Below are 17,082 nucleotides of genomic sequence, written 5' to 3'. Positions count from 1 at the left end.
CAAAGATAGCATAAAGGTTATACACAGCATCTGATTAAATACAAGATGACCTTTTATTCCCTATTGGCAAAACAAAGGATTTCATTGTACTTTACACCATCCAGAGATTGCAAAAACACAGCATCAAAAAGGCGTTAACTACAAAAATTAGCTTCCCATGTCCTTACCGCCTTTTGCTTTATTTGTAGAAGATTGAAGGCCAAATCTAAAGAGACCTAAAATTCCTGATATTCCACTGATGCTTAAAGAAGCGGTATAGGAAAACATGACAACTCAAAACCCTCACTCTAAAAAAAAGCTTAGTTGTTAGATTCCATTACAGATCTCCATTATCATTTCATTCGAATTCTTGAAGTATTGTCTACTTTTGTAGGTGTTTGAAAACTGCCTTACACATCATGCCATGATGATCTTAGGCCTAAATCCAATCTAAGTTATTCTATGCTGCAAACATGTAGTGTGTCACGTACAGAAAGGACAGTGAGTTTTGCATTAAGGATTCACATTAGTGTGAGAATCTTAATCAGGTGGAATCACAGTCTGAAGTCTTCAGATGTGCCTCATTAAGTCATTCATATACTTCACAAAAGCAAGCAAATTTCAAACACATACATTAACAAGAAAAATTGTAGACCTGTGAAACCTATTTTACTACAGATTTGCACAGGCCAACTTTGTTTCTTTCAAGACATAAAACACATATACCTTAAGGAACTCCATTAGAAAACAATCAAAATAATTGCTAACAAGTCAGGACATAAAGAATTAGTCACAAGAAGATATGACTTCATCAAAAATACCATACATGAGCAAACAGCTCTGCAGAAGACAAAGATATGCTCTGGTATTTGTCACTTCTCGTATAGCATCCCACTACAGAGTTTTAAAGGGAAAACCAAACACATCCAAGAACATCAATCGTAAGCATCATTGTTCTCCTGGTTCTTATAAAGCCACTATGCTTAATGAATTCAGCAAAGCCTTCAGACTCATAGAATCATTCAGGTTGAAAAAGACCCCTAATACCATCTGGTCCTACCTTTAACCTAATACTGGCAAGTCCACCACTAAACCATGCTACTGAGTTCTACAACTACAAGTTTCCTGAAGACCTCCAGGGATGGCGACTCAACCATTTCCTTGAGCAGCCTCTTCCAATGCTGCACAACCCTTTCAGTAAAGGAATTTCTCTTAATATCCAACCTAAACCTCCCCGGTGCAACTTGAGGCTATTTCCCTTCATCACCTGGTGATTGGTTCCTCAAATAAATTACATGTTTAATACCTATGTCAGAGAATCAGCCCCTGGAAAGCAAGACCTCTCTTTTTCTGCTTGCAGGAACACTATCATTTTTGTGCTGAGATATAGTTGTAATAATTGCTCAGTTCAAACAAGACTTCAGTGGGAACTAGAATAACTTGCTTGAACTTCAGCTCATGATTCTATTTGGAGATTGATAAAGCCTCAACAGGACACAAACAACAAACAAATCAGTTCAGGACATGAGCTGCATAACTTTAGCAAAGTTCAAGGAATTCAGTTCTCAATGAGTTGCCTGACAGAAACATCTTCTGCCCTCTGCTGATGTGACTAATGCAGCCCAAAAGAGGTTCCTCCTCAGAGCTGCAGCCTTGAAGTCTCCACTTAAATTCTGCTCAGACCTGACCACCTAGCAAATGAGAAAAGACTTAATACAGATAAATACAGCCAGTATTTATAGTTCCTTTACTTCAAGCACATTTGGGGAAGAAATATGAGCAACTTTCCTCAATTTATCATCAGAGAGAAAAATTCTCAAAAAACCGTGCTCCCTGTCTTCGTGGTCTGAAAGTAAACAGTATGCAGACAGCTCACAAAACAAAGCAACAATAAAACTCAGCATTGACCACACCTCTACTGTGAATCACAGAATTGAAGGGGTTGGAAGGGACCTCAAGAGATCATTGGGTCCAACCCCCCTGTCAAAGCAGGTTCCCTAGAGCAGGTTGCCCAGGTAGGCCTCCAGGCCTCCTCTTTCCAGAAGCTCCCTGTCTTTTTTGTACCAGGGAGCCCGGAACTGGACACAGTATTCCAGGTGAGTCCTGACCAGGGCACAGTAGAGGGGGAGGATCACCTCCTTTGACCTGCTGGCCACAATAGTCACAGGCCTCCAGCCAGACTCTGTGCTGCCGATCACCACCCTCTGAGCTCGGCCCGTCAGCCAGTTCTCAACCCACCTTGCTGTCCACTCCTCTATCTCACACTTTCTCAGCTTTGCTAGTAGGATGTCATGGGAAACAGTACCAAAAGCCTTGCTCAAGTCAAGATAGATGACATCCACTGCCCTCCCCTCATCTACCCAGCTGGTGATGCCACCATAGAAGGCAACGAGGTTGGTTGAGCACGACTTCCTGTGATGAATCCATGCTGACTACTCCTTATAACTTTCTTCTCTTCCAAGTGCTTGGAGATGTATCTAGAACAAGCTGTTCCAACACCTTTCCAGGGACATAGGTGAGACTGACTGGCCTGTAGTTTCCCAGGTAAATAGATAAACCAGGGCTAGGAAACAAGTTCAGGCATGGGATCTCTGACCTTTCACACTGTTTATTCCTTAACAGCCTCCCTGGCACAGTTCTGGCCCTGTCCAGAATCATGGGAACAAGGGGCACCAGAAGCTGTTCCCTGCAGGCAGCATGGATAACACAACATCAAGTTAGTCTCCACTGATCTCAGAGGCCTTGCACCCTGATGAACTTCAAGACCTCATCCCACATGCTCAGTGCATAGTCCCAGTGATGTGTTAAACAAACACCATTCTGGTGGACTGCAACATAGCCCAAAAGCCAACATAGCCACAGACAAACCAAAATCTTATAAACACTGGGTACAGGCACAAGCTCGGTGAATCCTCAGGTCCAGTGCAACACTGCATGGATGGGTTCAACAACAGCCCTTTCTTCTGGCATTTCAGGAACAGACCTTGGCCCTCTTTTATTTTAATATAGACATAATCAGTATTTTCCCTCAAAAAGGAACACAAGGTAAAATGGCACATGTCCATCTCCTCAGTGACTGGAATATAAACCCCAGGTAAAGAGTTGGATTCCAGAAAGCAGTCTCAAGAAAGACTGAAGTTGCACCATGAAAAAGAAAAGCAAATGAAGAGGCATTTTCATCTGATGTGCCTTAACAACAGAAAGAAAGCAAAATTAATGAGAAAAACAGTGACAGACAGAGCACCAATTTAACCACAACACCACAGACTTCCTGTGACAACTTGGTGAAGAAAACTAATCTCATTTAAATTACAAGTGAACGTTGAAATCTACAAGAACGGTACTGCCAAAGGGATTTCAAACTCCAGCGATAAGGTGACACTCTTGCAAAACCTTCCTTAGATCAATCACAATCATGGCAAATTTATTCACAACAGCTCAGAATTTCTAAAAAAGCAAAGCAACACAAAAGTTTGAAAAGAAACTCTTCAAAACTCTAGGCACCCACTGTAAGCATCGCAACACTTCTACAGGCATCTCCCTGTTCTAAAGATTTCATCTTTACTATTTAGAATACAACTTTACCATGTGGCTTTTGACAAACATCTTCCCTCCATCTTAAGAAATAATTACAGAAGTTTAACATACCTATGTTAGCGACTGCAATTGCCTTTTAAATGCAAGATTGTTACGTAACATCAGAATTCAAAACCAGGGAAACTACATGGAAAGACTCCCTCCCCACATGTAAACCAGTGCTTCAACAATAAGCAACTATTTGGATAGACTACAGCCAATTACCACTGACAGAAATTTTACTTTTCTTCCTTACTATAATTTTCTTGACAGTTTTTCATTTTGATTGGCAGCACACAAAAAAAAATGCATTAAAGTAAGACTTTAATTTAGAAAGGCTTGCTGTTTTTCTCAGCAATACTGACCACTGAGCTAGATGCTAAAGGCCACAAGCACTGTTCTAAATAACCCACACAGGAGAGGTGAGAGAAAAAAATACAGTAATTGACATTTTTGTAAATTGTAAATAATTAAAGTTACATGCAAGCAGAAACTGTTGTATCTTTTTAAAAGCTTCTGCACACCAAATTTATATTTCTTTGTTTCAGGCTTTGTAGCTGTGCTACTCACTGTCATGGATTATATACTTTTCCAACAAAGTACTTTTTTTTTTTTTTTTTTTTTTAAATCACAAGTAAAACCAAAAAGGCCTACATCTATTTAAGTGGTTACTGATTAGTAACTAACAGTAAATTGAGCAAAGTTCAGAAGATGTGCCACCCCCTAACAATTCCACTAACACCCCCACAATTAGCATGACTTCCCTTCCTGGTAGGAAGGCATTGTTATGAACTACAATTTTCCTGCAGATAAATTGTTGAAACCCCCCCCCAAAAAAACAACCTATATTCACAACAATAGTGGAAGTATTAATTGTATTTAAAAATATAATTAATAATTGAAACTTCAAATAGTTAAAGACTTATTTTGAGATAAGTCCCTAATAATACCCTCCCCACAAAAAAAAAAAAAAAGCACAAAAGCAGTGAGGAAAAAGAAGATTTAAAACAAACAAACAAAAGCACAATCTTCCCTGCTTCTGCTTTATAAGATGTAAGACTCCTGATCTCCTTTAGAAGACTAAGGTATCATTTGCTTTTGCTGCTTAAAAGCCAGACAAATATTATAACTGTAGGTCATGAAGAAGAAATTTTAGGTGTCTCACTGCACATCAGAAAAGTAAAAACAAATTTAAAAAACAGTTAACATTAAAAAAGTTGTGGTTAAAAGCATCATTAAAAAAAAAGAAGCATCATAAAAAAAGAAGCACTATGAAAGCAGTATACAGAAAAAAGTTACAAGAAAGAAAAGATTTCTGGAAAAAATAAAAGATCATACTATGTTGGTCATTTAAAAGTCATTTGCTTAGATTAACTCTTGAAAGCTGCAACACAAAAGAATACCAAAAGGACTCAGAAATTAACAACAGAAAAGTAATATATCCTACTACTAGCCTATTTTAAATTCACAGCAGTAAAACAGAAACTGTAATCTGCAATATTTTAGAAAAAATTATGAGGCACAAAAAAATAAAGGTAATGTAGAATTGTATCCTGCTAAACAAGAATACCATAATTTCAATATGTTCCATAGGTTATTAACTGTCACATGTGTAATCTATAGCTAAAACTTATTAGCTAATATTTGACCCATAGAAGAAATTCTATTTTTTTTAGAGCAAGCAGAACATGTAAGCTTTTTAAAAAGTTACTCACTCCTCTTTTCATATTCATATATGAAACTCAGCTGTTGAGAGCTTCCTGCTCTACAAGCATACAACCTTTGGCAAGGAGTTTCAAACCAAGTTTTCCCCACAAAAGGCAACAGAAGCCTTACCAAATCAGCACCAGCTTGAAGCAACACATCCGCAACATCAGTATGTCCATTTTCACAGGCATAGGTCAAAGCTGTATCTCCTGTTGCCGTGGTGGCATGAACATTAGCCCCTGCAGAGACAACAATTTTTTCTTCTTACTGGACATCTCCTTATCAAGTATTTCATATCTGATAAACATAAATTCAAGGCAATATTTGTCCACAACAACAGTTACATCCTACAGACCTAAAGCTTCCACAGCCCACAGGCATTGCTCTCATGGTCAACATTGATCTCATAATAACAATATCCTGAGTAGATGGGATAAGCCAAGGTTTAGAAGAGGCTTAACTGAAAACTGAAGCACTTATTGGTTACTTATTACTATTCTTCCCCTACAGCAATAAAGATTTCAGTTCCAACAACAAAAGTTAATTCAGATGCTTGTCTAGACTACCCATTTGACAGGTAGCTGTAAAACCAGACAAAATGCATTTTACTGAATAAGTATTAATACTTATTAATACTTACTTTTCTTGTATTAATACAAGAAAATATACTTCTACAAATTTTATGTCTTCCCTGTTCTTTGAAACCATTTTCTTTAAAACTGTATCAGTGAAATAATTTGGCTAGCTTTATGTTTTTATCAGCTACATTAAAATTATGTTTTAGTCTTCTAAAAAAGGAAATGTGATTAGCTAATTTCTTATTTCCAAGGTGCAAGAAATATTTAGAAATCAAGTGATGCCAAAAAAATCCTCAATTAACTTTCTACATTATCAGTGTAAGTGAAGTGCAACCAGAGTTTCAAGCAAGCTTGTGACTGGTGTCACATGCTGGTGTCACTGCGTAAGAGACACCATTGTTACTGTCCCTTGATGAGCAGCGAGCATTACTTTCTAGAATTACAAATCCGGCACATTTTATGCTTATTCTTAAAAAACAGAATATCAAATAAGTTACTGTCCAATACAAGGAAAATATATAAAATGCAGCTTTTTCTTTTTTCTTCTTTTTTTTTTTTAAATAATATTAACATACTCTAGTTTCTACCAGCTTTAAATTGACAGATGAACATTGAAGTGTCTTTTCACCCCAACCAACTCCAGCAAGATTTAATTTTATATGACTTTATAATGAAGAAATTCAGCACACTCCAAAACCTGTCTTGTACACTGCTTCTCAGGGCCCAATTTCTGAAGTACTTGTTATTCAGGAAGACTACTTGTTTGCAGATCATTTGGCTTAGTTAAAGCAGGAGCAGAATATAAAAACAAGCATTATCTGTATTAATATTTTGCTAAATGCTGGAAACAATTTTCCTAATGAATATTGGTATTTATTGGAGATTCAACAGAAACCAGTATTCCATGAGGCACCTTCCTCTGTTAACAGTATCAAACAATATTAAGGTGAAAAACACACACACGCCCCTTATCTAGGCACCTGAGGATGGTTTCTTGTTACAACGCTGCCACCACCGAGCCTAGGTATCTTCTAAATCATATGATTCAAATATATGAAGTCTGCGTGCCAGATCATTTGTACTGTATACGTACCTGCTGCTAGCAAGTATTTCACCAATTCAAGATGACCCTCTTGAGCAGCTTCCATCAAAGGCGTTGAGCAACCAAGTTCTATATCAGCTCCTGCCTTAATAAGGAAGTCAGCCACTTCGGAAAACCCTCCACAACATGCCAGAGTAAGAGCTGTCTCCTGTGTTTCTTCTGTCTGTGCATTTATATTTGCCCCTAGGAAACAAAATAGCTGTTATTTTAACTGACCAGAGAAAGGATGGAAACACGAATGATTATCACCTCCACAGTTCAGGTGTTTTAGCTTTGCTCTGTAGTTACAGCACAGGCCAGATTAGAGGAATTTGCACAGAATACTTAATGGGGAAGTCAACACTGCATGCTTCATAATAATGCTATAGAAACAGTGATTTCACCTTGTGCCAGCAACAATGCCACCATCTCTTCATGACCTTCGCGTGCAGCTTCCATGAGAGGAGTATAACCTTCATCATTAACTTCCTCCAGGTTAGCTCCCCTTTCTATCAGGAGAGCTGCTAACTCCACATGTCCACCACAAGCAGCCAGGGTGAGGGGAGATTCAAATGAATCTGCAGGCATATTCACTTGAGCACCACTGTCTAAAAGCAAGCGTGCTACCTCCACGTGTCCATCCTACAAAACAGAGGTGAAAACAGAAATCAGAAACTGTCAAAAGGCATTTAATGCACTAGTTGCAACCACTACTACGTGCACTAGGTCTGAAAGTGACCTAGAGGAAGCTCATGGTTTAATTTACGACATTATTGTAATAATTGGATTAACCTGACATTTAGATTTCCACCTACACTTATGTTAGGTTTAAATGCATCAGGAAAAAAGAGCTAGATTTTCTTTCCCCCCTTTCTTGTGCTGAGTAGGGGAAGAGTTATGGGGTAAGACATTCTTAAATACCCAGCAAAATACCTGGGGCACAAAAGTATTGTAGATAGCAAACAAATACCATGACTAAATCCACTGCATGACTAAACCTCAAACCAAACACTGGAAAAAAAAAAAAAAAAGACTTTTTCTTTAGAGTTGATTCATAGCTTCTACAAACAAAAAGGCTCCAACTGTCAGTTTCTATATCCTGAGAAAGATATCTGCTGAAAAACTTCAGTAAGGTAGGTTAACATGAGGAGGGAAGGCTGGAACAAATCTTAAAAGGCTAATGAAAAATGACTTGTGGTGAGCCAATCTGCCAATGAAGGAAGAGAATTAGGATTGCCATAGCTGTCATTCAGACTTCCCAATCAAAGCAGATAAAGGTAGCTGTTAGCTTCTCCAGAAACTACTACTAAACTCCCAGTTCCTTGAAAGAGCCCCAGTACCAAAAATTCATGATTTACCTAAGGTGTGTTTTGTAGAGAGCCACAATACCTTTGAGAATAAGCAAATGCAAAGAAATTTTGGCATCAGGAAAGAACACCCTCCTGGTTTCTCCCTCTCATATTACTAACACAAATGGATTGGAACACTTCGGAGAAGGGAGATTGGAAAACCCAAATGGATAAACTACGCTGGTAGAAGACTCAAGTCATAGAAACAGTGCTCAGTGAGAAACAAGAGTCTCATCAGAGGATGTCATACTGAATCTTTCTTCAGCATATACAAGTAATATGATATAGTAAGGACAAAAGGGGATTCCAAAGTGAGAGACTTAAATTGAGGTATGCTGTTAGTATCTCTTAGTAGAGAAAAAACACTTTCTGCCTTGTATACTGCAGATGCATACATTTTAGTTGCATCATAATGATCACTATAATTACTATTCAAAGAAGAAATATGGATTCTTCTGTAAGAGGAAAAAGCTGTTCAGACAGCTTTGATGATTTAGCTGTGCTCACAGAGTTCTGTGCCCTGACACAGTGGTTCTTCTGGGACACGACGATAAACCTGGATTAATACTTTAAACTGGCCCCAACAGTTACTGGCAGATTTTCATAGAGAAGAAAGAGAACACTTCCTCCCAGTATAGTCAAAAAAAAAAAAAAAAAAAAAAAAGGGCAATTTCAGTGGCAAAAAGCAGATGTTTTTACATTGTTTTCTTGGAAATAAATCCAAATGAAGTTGAGCAATATTAAAGGGCAAAAAAGACATTAGAATACCCCTTTGTCCAAACTTAAAACCAGAGTTGTTCAGGTTAGGGCACAGACATGATCATAAAGTGGAATTCTTATTTACATCACACACTAATTCCCAAAAGTAAAGACTTACTCCATTAAGAACAGCGATCTTAAGTGAACTACTTCCCCATTCTGATCTCAGAATCACTAGCCAGTAACTCCAACAGCTAACACAGAGCAACAGAAAATAGGGAAAGAGGGGTATCAAACAGGCAACTCCTGACAATGCTTGTCTCTTTTAGGTTAACCATGAAGCAGGTACTAGGTAACATGAGATTAACAGCAACCAAATGTGTAAATTAAGGACAGGCTGTTGTTCTCAGTGATGCTGGTCAAAGAGCCAACCACCACCTCACCTAACCAAGATGTATTATCTTTGGTGTAGTGCTCCCATTTGACCAGAACATACTACCAAAACTTGGAGGCTCAGATATCAACCTGTATTTCTTTGCAACACTGGTTAAAGAACACGGAAGGCTGGCTGGCAAAAGTCACAATTTGCCAGAATGGTTCCCTTCCACAAGGGTGTAGCTAAAAGATAACACGGAAAAACTTCATCACTAGACTCGGAGTTGGAACTTAAAAAGATCAGTTTCCTCTCTATTGCTTTTAAAGGTCAAATACATGATGCAAACTGGTCTGAAATACCTCCAAAGTAACAGCATTCAGATCACCAACATAACTTCCCCAGCTGAGACATTTCACAGACCCCAAGTTTAACATGCTGCTCAGACTACTATGAGAAGTGACCAAATCTAACGTTTAGTTTGCAGCCATGCTGCCATCTCCTTTAGGTGACACCACACACCCACCACAATTGGGTCCTTCCAAATTCTTTATTGGCACTAGGCTGTCATACAGGGAAGCCTATTCAAGGCGACTATTACCATCTCACTATCGGAAGACCAACACCACTTGAGATGTAATAATCTGACCTTGGTCATTGGCATCAGCACCTCACAGCTGCAGTAAAAGAACAACCGATCCTCCTGATCTCAGAAGACTAGTGGGGAACATTGCTGCCCATATTCTAGGGAATATAGCTTACTGGAAGAAAACTAATTTTTCCTCCATTCTCTGTGCTTCCTATGAAAACAGGGAACTAAGAACTGAACTACTTTTGAACTATGTTTTTATTTGTTTGCAAAACAAAAACCTCACATTTACAGAAACCTAGAATAAAGTAAACTGTCTCTACATGCAACACTTTTTTCCCCGCTGTGGTGAAAGGGTAAGTGCAATGCATTACTCATCCAGTTCAATGCACTTCTGGAAGGCTCATGCCATGATGGTCCGTGAGACCTTATTTGTAAAGACAAAGGCAGAAAACTCCTTTATACTGCAAAAGAAAGCGACTTGGGCTCAACCTACTACACTATAGCATTGCAAATTAATTACACCTACAGTTCACATTGGGAACATTTAATACAACGTATCACGTACCCAAAATACAGATTTTTTTCCCCTAAAACTAATTAGACTAAGAAGTTGCCTGTGTTAACTATACTAAAGACTTTCTTACAGTAACAATTAAAACTCTCAGTTGCAGACCTAAAACAGTTCGTTAACAAAGGCCCCCTTCATTTTATCATCTCCTCTATTCCTCTCCCACCGAGGGGGAAGAAGTACAAATAAAGGCTATTTACCATGCAGGCCTCCATTAGTGCTGTGTGCATCTCATCGGTCTTATGTTCTTGATCAGCTCCAGCTTCAAGCAAAAAACGAACCATATCTAAATGGCCTTCAAAATGAAACAGAACAAAATAAGCAAGCATTTAATATCATAAGTTTTCAGTAGTACAGAAAATACATTTAATAATTTTATAATAAGATATGAAAGTGTAAATAATTCCATGTTTCAACCCATAAATCTACTCTTTAAGTCCTCTAATGAAAATCAATTGCAGAACGGTCAGACATCAGACTGTCTTTTCCAATGATACTGCCCAACTATGAAATTAAGACAGACCTCTCTAATTCAAATTTATACAACAGGAACTTGTGACTTCAAGCTACAAAAGACTGTGCTTGTTCCTTAAACAATGTTGTTACACGGTTGTGTAAGCGTTCCAAAGCAATATACATTTTGGAGGGGAACATAAGGTAGCTCAACCTTCTTGCCAAAGATAAGGAAATCCCTAGTCAATGAAGATCTTGCATTACATCCCACCTACTAAGTTTAACATTGCAAGAAACAAGAGTATCCCTCCAACATTTTCAGGAGTACCATTACAGAAAACTCTGTAATGAATTACTGTATGTTGCAGGGAGTCCATGACAGTATCAGATCCAAGTCTTTTGATGGGTTATACATAACAAGTATCCTCCAATTCTAACTGCAGAGCCAAAACATAAATCACTATGACAATAATCTGCATCTTTATAGTTTCTATTAGGAGAAAAACATTCACTGGAATTTTTTTATTGTTTGTTTTTTCCTTTGGAAGAAGAGAATCTGGAAGTCCAATGGATTACCATGGCACCAAGTTATTTTATGTAGAAACTTTGAACTGCACAGGAAATTAAAGTCCACAAGTGTTCACAATAATGAATTAATTCATAAACATCTTCCAAAATTACAGTTGAGGAAAAGTATTCAGTAATAATACTAGCATTTTTCCCCCCCATCACATATTCTAAAAATATCTAGTCTAACCTGACATTTCACTAATAGTAACATGTTTTTCAGAACTTGCAGGTAGTTGGTGAAGGGAATCTGAATGAAGTGGAAAATGCAGTAGTGGGGAAAGAGGAAAGTGGTGCTGTGCCAAAGCACAAGTTTGGACACAGCCAGTCACAAGATTTCATCTCCAGCATGCTGAATGTGTCTACCACATTTGGATACAAGTAGACAGTCTTAATACAACTACACCAAGGATGATCATTTCCTGACATCGAGTTTAAAATTAAAATCTGGCATTCTGTAAACAGTTAAGAAAACATTGAACCAAAGTTTGGCTGGAACCCTGAGTTAGACAAACCCCAGAAAAGAAATTGCAACAACAAAAACAAAATAAGGTACAAAATAATACCTTTGTAGCATGCAAGTGTAAGTGCACTTTCTTTGAACTCGTTGGAGTGAGTATTGATTCCTGCACCATATTCCAGCAATACTCTTGCAACCTCAACATGACCTGCACTGGCTGCTTCCATTAAGGGGGTATGCCCATTCTCATTGTGGTCTTCAATGTTAGCACCTGCTTTCAATAGCACCTTCACTATGTCAACAAAGCCCCCAGCACAAGCGTAAGTGAGCGCTGTGTTTCCTGCAGAGAAGAAGTTTGCATGTAAGTCTTTTCCATTACCTAGTCCCAATACAGAAAATTTAGTTTTTAAAACTCTGAACAAAACCAAAAACATCACAAGCAGCAGCCTTTTACCTCACAGTAATGTTACTCCGGCCAGTAACTTCAACACAACTATAATATGAAAGTTTTAAAACTAAGACAATAGTAGAAAATATCGGTGTTTTTTCTTTAAGCTTCCTACTTCAGCACACAGAGATCAAATAAATCTCAAACTCTGTAGTGAGCATGAAAATTCCTCGTTGTGTTTTGTTGATTTTTGTGTTTTGTCTAAAATAACATCCATTGATCCCTTGAAAAAACATTTATAAAATTATTGCAACTTAAAATTCTAATTCTGAAAATGACAATCATGTGTGGCCATGATTTAAATGTTACAGTAAATTTTAAGTTCTACTTAGTATGACTAAACATCAAGATAAAATGAACATTGCATAATTCAACATCTGACTTTAATTTGAAAAAAACGTAAATTCTATCTTAAGGTTAGCAAAAGTGAACAGCAGTTTAATACTCTCAGCAAGGTTAGTTAAGTTGTGGTCAGGCATCATCAAAGCAGACAATATTCAATGCCCAAAGACCTGTAGCTCTTCTTTGGTAGAAGCAACAGACCATAGTAACTGGTCTCGACCAGCTATGTCCCCTTCTTAATGGGTAGTTTTGGACTATAGAAGTGAGAGAAGTTAAACTTCATTAATTTTTCTGGTCATCTAATACCACAATGGATTTCAGAGGAACAGTGCTTTCCATTACTGTTAATACTAAAAGCAATCTTCAGACCTTTATTTGGCCATTATTAAACACATCCAACATGCATCTAGCCTATTCTTAACCATTCATCATGTCACGTTTTCTTGTACGTTAAACCCACTGACATTCAAAAGCACTTGGCTTATGTGCTAATTTTGTTGATTGTTCAACTTCCTGCTTCCCAGTTACCTGTTGAAGACTGAGAATTGACATCTGCACCATGAACAAGGAGAAGTTTAACAATATCTACATAGCCTCCACTGGCAGCTGCCATTAAGGGAGTTATGTCTCCTTTATTCCCTCGATCTTCAACATTTGCATGCATTGCTAGTAGCACCTAAAGAAAAAAAAAAAAGTTCAGTTAATATATGAATAAATTCTAGCATTGACATTTTGCTTTTAGTTCAGTCGGGCTTGAGAACGATTCCCCAGTCAGCCATGACATTGCCTTACATTAATACCAACGCAAAGCACAAATGGTACTCCCTAGGAATAGTGTAGAATTACCACCTGTACTACACTCTGCTTCAGAAAATGCTGTTTTTCTACATTTGTTTGTATATGTTAAAATCAACATTAAGTTACAGTGCAGTACTGACTTTTTCCAATGCCACAGGGCAATTCACTAACCGGAGTGACAGAAGAACTATAAACCTGCATTAATGACCACAGCCCCACATTAAGTCAAGCTTACAGGTAAACGGTTTTCCCTCTGCACACTTGCCCATCACAAAAAACATGCGGCTGCTATTGAATACACGTATATGAAAGTCAAAAACTAACTGGTGACACAGATGCCATTAAGAAACAGACTGAGTGACTGAGACATAAGTCTTCAGAATGTAAGCCCTTGCATTTTTTATTTTGCTGATATTTTAGATCCTCTTGCAATGCCTGCTTGGCAGAACACCTTGACTGTATCTAGAACAACGCCAGAAAAACAGACAAATCATAAAGCATTAGATACATTCCTCATACAAGCCTGTTAAACCTTAAGGCATGTACATGTATGATGACATTTAACATTAAAAAGACAAACAGTAGCTGTAAACCCACATTAAGATGTATTAACTGATACTCCACTTAGACTACAAAAATTGTTTTAATCAGAGTATCTAGAATGTTTAACTACCAAAGAAACCCCTTAGACAATGTTTCCTAAAGGTTTAGTTGTGAATGTATTTGTTACTTACTTGTGCCAATTCATAGTATCCAGCTGAACAGGCCAAGCAAAGGAGACTCTCTCCTTCTTCGGTATGTTCATTTACGCTTCTTCCTTCATCCAGCAGCTTCCGGACAGCATTTACATCCCCATCTGAGCATGCTTCTGCCAAACTGCGACTGGAAAATCATTTATCACAAGAGTAAGCACAAAACAGATGGGTAGTATTCTTATGCAAGGAAATAGTCTTAGTGCTGATGGCAGCACTAAGTTTTACTAGAAAATATACCTTGTAACTTTTTTTTTTTTTAAAGAAAAAAGTACATTTATACATTATTTCCATTGGTGAAACGGAGATAGAGACCTTGCTGATGTCCATATTAGATCTTGTTCTCAGTTGCTAGCTTAACACTTGCTCTTATATAGGCTACATGAAGAAAAGTTCTCTGCAAATCACTTTGTTCTGTGTGTGTAAGATACAGAAGTAAACCTCATTGATGCTGTTCACACTTCTCTAGAATGCCAGATACACACAGGCTATGACCATGACAAACTACAGGTACCAAGGCAAATTTCCTGTAAAGATAAAGCCAAGAAGTGAACAGCCTAGCATCAAAGAGGCTACTAATACCAAATACTGCCACAAAACAAACTTCCTGACCATTGTCTTTCTCAAAGTGGGACTATTTCCTTCCCTGCACTAGCCCAAAGCTTTTTTTTTTTTTTTTTTAAGTGAACATGTGAATTTCTTCTTCTTAAGCAGCCATTTCAAACAAAGAAAAACCCTTACCTCACCTAATGAGGTCTTAAAGGAAGAAAGGAGAGGAGTCTTACAAAAAGTTTACCTTATTTCCTTTTATACAACAGTGAAAGTATATTACAGAACTTTTCATATGGATGAAATAAGCCAATTGAAGTACACTTTTTTTGAACAGCACTAACACCACAAATCCTACACGGAACACTAATAACTGATCCTTCATAAGCTAGAATAGGTAATTACAAGCTAAGCGTTAAAAGGCAATGACCAGACATACCCCAAGTTCTTGACATCTAAAAGCTCAGGAAGTTTATAAGCACTACTTTAACCACCATTAGCTTCTACACTAAAGAGAAGAGCTATTTCTCCTGATACCTAGGGAAGCACACTAAACAGATCTAGAAAAAGGTGAGTGAGCTTCAATTTACTTTGAACCAAATCTGTCTTTTAAATCTTCTTCTGCACCAAGAAGTCTAATTCTAACAGAAAAGACAACTGCTAAAGCGTGGCTGACCACTTGAGTGTAAACAAAATTAAGCCATTCTCAGTATCAACTCAGTTACTTATCTAAATGATATTGTTTTGTTTGGAAAACATATGCAAAGAATCACACTCCCTGAGCCACCAGGAGTGAAAATACATTTAACGCCGTGGTTGTAGAAGGAAAGGGAGGAAGAGCCTTCTAGTAGAAATGGCAGTGGACTGTATGTGATGCATTCCCACTTGTATAATTTATTTACAAGATATGGATGCTTATGTCTTAAAACAAAAATATTATATTCAGATTCATTAAAAACCTTCAACTTTTCTTCTCTGAAAGAGACAATCATTCAAGAAGTTTATTTGCAATGAAGAATATATCCATCTGACTCCAGGATTTCCTCAGGAAAGCATGCAAGTTCCAATTTTTCCAAAGACTAATGGTTAAATGACATTAAGGCTTTATTTTAAAAGGAACTCATTTGCCAGATACCCAAAAATGTACTAACTGTGTACTAACTAAATGTAACTTAACTGTGCTAGTCACAGAATCATCTAGGTTGGAAGAGACCTCCAGGATCACCTAGTCCAACCTCTGAACTAACACTAACCAGTCCTCCACTAAACCACTAAACTCTACATCTAAACGTCTTTTAAAGATGTGAGGAATAGACCAATCTCCTCCTTGCTACAGCCTCCTTTAAGGTACCTGTAAGAGAGCTACAAGGTTGCCCCTGAGCCTCCTCTTCTCCAGACTGAACAACCCCAGCTCCCTCAGCTGCTCCTCGTAAGACTTGTTCTCCAGACCCCTCATCGTCTTTGTTGCCCTTTGTAGTAGTAGCTGCTAGATAAAACAAGCTGAGATCTGACCTGAATAGAACATTCAGGTATCTGATCACGTATATTTGTATTATAATCACTTTCAGTGTTTTGACAAAATTGATAGTTTCACCCATATAAAAAGAAATAGACTTTTCAAGATTTCTGATCTGAGATTTGAAGTTCAACAATGTGTGCAGTCACTATCTCAACAGTTTAAGAACCATTTGTGTTCACTTATCAGAGTAGAAAGTACTTCGGGCCCCCTAATGATGTTTTGAAATTACCAATGAAGAAGTAAGCTTTTGCAGCTTAGTTCTATAATCATGGGAGTTGAATGCTATTCTCATTAATTATCACCTAAAAAAAGTTACCAGGTAAGTTTCTTCCCCCCCCCCCAAGTTCTTTAGCAAGACTCCTGGGCAAATCACTACCCTTTAAGTATTTGTATTAAAAGTTGAAAGAAAACACTATGAACTAGATCCTTTAGGCAGTAAATAGAAAAATATCACAAACTCTTCTACAGCTAAGAGCTTAACCAGTTTTTGAAAACGAAATTAGTTATCTATTACACAGAAAGAACAGCATTTCCTCTAATCTACCAATTAACATTTTTGTACTTCTCTTATACTTCTATGGTAACAACCTGATGTGGCAGCCCTTACAGCTTCAGATTCAATAACTTTGCTTATGCTAGTACTGCAGCAGGAATATTACTAAAGAGTGACTGTAAAAAAATAATTTGAAATT

General features: G+C 37.7%; 1 protein-coding gene across 6 annotated transcripts in view; it reads right to left on the bottom strand.

The window, feature by feature from the left end:
- LOC116494673 (ankyrin repeat and KH domain-containing protein 1-like) overlaps positions 1 to 17,082 on the bottom strand; it is a 112,971-nt gene that overhangs the window by 56,738 nt on the left and 39,151 nt on the right. For all 6 annotated transcript variants that reach the window (XM_032196654.1, XM_032196649.1, XM_032196650.1 and 3 more), the window contains 7 exons: positions 14,305 to 14,452; positions 13,301 to 13,448; positions 12,089 to 12,322; positions 10,703 to 10,797; positions 7,326 to 7,563; positions 6,934 to 7,125; positions 5,392 to 5,501 (listed from right to left, as the gene is read on the bottom strand). In XM_032196654.1, the coding sequence (XP_032052545.1) occupies positions 5,392 to 5,501; positions 6,934 to 7,125; positions 7,326 to 7,563; positions 10,703 to 10,797; positions 12,089 to 12,322; positions 13,301 to 13,448; positions 14,305 to 14,452 (1,165 nt within the window). The remainder of the gene's footprint in view (positions 1 to 5,391; positions 5,502 to 6,933; positions 7,126 to 7,325; positions 7,564 to 10,702; positions 10,798 to 12,088; positions 12,323 to 13,300; positions 13,449 to 14,304; positions 14,453 to 17,082) is intronic.

Source organism: Aythya fuligula, chromosome 14 (genome assembly GCF_009819795.1).
Source record: "Aythya fuligula isolate bAytFul2 chromosome 14, bAytFul2.pri, whole genome shotgun sequence".
Taxonomy (NCBI): domain Eukaryota; kingdom Metazoa; phylum Chordata; class Aves; order Anseriformes; family Anatidae; genus Aythya; species Aythya fuligula.
This window is presented reverse-complemented; position numbering and strand designations above follow the sequence as displayed.